The 2500-nt window shown below is 44.4% G+C and overlaps 1 protein-coding gene across 1 annotated transcript in view; it reads right to left on the bottom strand.

The window, feature by feature from the left end:
• Positions 1 to 2500, bottom strand: part of camk1da (calcium/calmodulin-dependent protein kinase 1Da) — a 64899-nt gene that overhangs the window by 12973 nt on the left and 49426 nt on the right. Inside the window, exon 6 of the mRNA XM_076296733.1 lies at positions 778 to 853. Within this exon, the coding sequence (XP_076152848.1) occupies positions 778 to 853 (76 nt within the window). The remainder of the gene's footprint in view (positions 1 to 777; positions 854 to 2500) is intronic.

Raw genomic sequence — 2500 nt, 5'->3', positions numbered from 1 at the left:
AAAGAGAGGAGTGATAGAACTGTCGTGAAAGCTGTCTGCACGTCATCATATCTCACTCTCTGCATGTGGCAAAGAGCGCTAGGCTGACTGAAAAAACAGATGGATATACAGAAACAAACACAGGCACAGACACATACATACACACACAAGCATGTAAGCTAGCATGCACGCACACAGGCACAGACACACACACATACACACAGACACACACATAGGCACGCAAGCAAGCATGCACGTACACAAACACACACACAGATGTTTTTTTACACAACACAGAGACATTTTCTCACACAAACAGGCGCATACACACTCAAAGCTGTTTCATATAACTTAGACATGGCACTAAATCTTACATCTCTCATTTTCTTGTTTTCTGAGTAAAAGCAATCTTTTTCCCCCTTTAAAAACTGATGTCCATAAAAGGAGATAAACCTATTCTCCAACATCTGCACCCAATCAGAGCCTATGTGTATGGAGGTTATGTGCATGTGTGTGTGTGGTGTGTGTGGGTCTCTGTGTGTGTGTGTATGTGTGTGTGTGTGTGTGTGTGTGTGTGTATGTGTGTGTGTGTGTGTGTGTGTGTGTGTGTATGTGTGTGTGTGTGTGTGTGTAGAAACAAGGTTGAATGAGTATTTCTCAACTCAATGATGTGATTGACCACTCTGGACTCTACAGGCAGACATCAAATTAGTAACAGTTTTCTGTTGTTCTCAGCGGCCAACTTCCCTCCAAGTCAAAAGGAGGTCAGTATAACCCAGAGGGATTGTGGGTACTCACAGGATGTAGGCGATGACGCCGATGGACCAGCAGTCCACTGCCTTACTGTATGGCTTCTGTGCCAGCACCTCTGGAGCTGAGAAAGAGAGAGGGAGGGGGGGGGGGCAAAAAAAGGAGAGAGGGAAGAAGGAATGAGAGAAAGAGAGAGGAGTCACAGAAAGGACAGAAGAGAGGGAGAGAGAAGGAGAGAGGACAGAGAGAGGACAGATAATTAGACAATCTAATCTGAATATCCTAATAAATAAAGCCTGAAATAATATGGTGTATTTGGCATGGACAGTGTAGTCAGTTTTCCAGTTAAAAGCAGGACATCGTGCACACAGAGCAACAAGGTACTTCACATGCCATCTCTGACACACACACACACACACACACACACACCACACACACACATACACACATAAATCTCTGCCATGAAGCAAGGAAACCAGCACCATTTTATCATGGGTTATCCACAATAAACAATGGTCTGGCCACTGTGAACCACGGTGAACCACAAACCGCCACCGGTGTACAGTGTGTGTGTGTGTGTGTGTGTGTGTGTGTGTGTGTGTCTGTGTCGGGGGTGATAGAGAGAGAGAGAGAGAGAGAGAGAGAGAGAGAGAGAGAGAGAGTGAGTGAGAGAAACATATGGACTCCATACCCGGTGAAACATTGAGTCAGATAATTTATTTTAGTATGGACCCACAGGAGTCCACCTGTTGTAGAAAACCTAGTTAGAGGTCAAAACTGACTTCTGTGTTTGAGTGTGTGTGTGTGTGTGTTTGTGTGTGCGTGTGTAGATGTAGTCGTATGTGAACTATTAGTGTAACCCTGAACTATATTGCCTACATTGATCAGTTTTACCAGACAGTGTAATTATTACTGCGTTTGAGACTTGGCATTTGATTGATAATGTCTGAATGAATGGCTACCAGCCCACAGAGACGTCATAAGAAAAACAATCTCTCCAGTCAAAACAACATTGTGCTCCTTACAAAAACACTTCTCTTGCAATCAGTCCAGCTGGACACAGACAAACATTTATAGATAAGATTTATATACTTGCCAAAGACATCACATCTCTCCCATTCATATCTGGATGTCACACAAACACACAAACAATTGCATGTACAGTACACACACACACACAGAGAGAGAGAGAGAGAGGGAGAGAGAGAGAGAGAGAGAGAGAGAGAGAGAGAGAGAGAGAGAGAGAGAGAGAGAGAGAGAGAGAGAAAGAGACAGAGAAACAGGCTTCTCCAATCTCATTTTTGTGTTCGCTTTGCCTTCCGTATCTCATCAGGGAAAAAAGGCTTCTTGAGCCTCTGAAAAGCTTTCAATCTGCACCACAAAGCTCTTTTTTCCCAGCAGTGCATCTGTGTGTGTTTGTGTGTGTGTGTGTGTGTGTGTGTGTGTGTGTGTGTGAGAGTGAGTGTGTGTGCGTGTGAGTGTGCATGCGCGTGTGTGGTTGTGTGCAAGTGTGTGTGAGTGTGTAGTTATTGTCTACTCTCTTGCATCACTGCATCAGTGTGTGAGTTATGATTGCCTCTCAAGACTCTGGGTCTTCATCTTAGCACTCAAAATAAACCTCCTCCTCCTCTCTCTCTCTCTCTCTCATTCTGTCCAACCTTACACTCACTTCTTTCCCAATTCTCTGCCCACAATCACTCATCCCTTCTCTCTTTCTCTTCTCTTTTATTCTCTGCTCTCTCTCTCTCTCTCTCCTTCTCTCTCTCTCTAC

The sequence above is a fragment of the Alosa pseudoharengus genome, unplaced genomic scaffold (assembly GCF_046254945.1).
Source record: "Alosa pseudoharengus isolate Yale_2024_CS ecotype anadromous, Long Island Sound unplaced genomic scaffold, YU_APseudo_1.1 YU_APseudo_1.1_scf_20, whole genome shotgun sequence".
Lineage (NCBI taxonomy): Eukaryota > Metazoa > Chordata > Actinopteri > Clupeiformes > Clupeidae > Alosa > Alosa pseudoharengus.
This window is presented reverse-complemented; position numbering and strand designations above follow the sequence as displayed.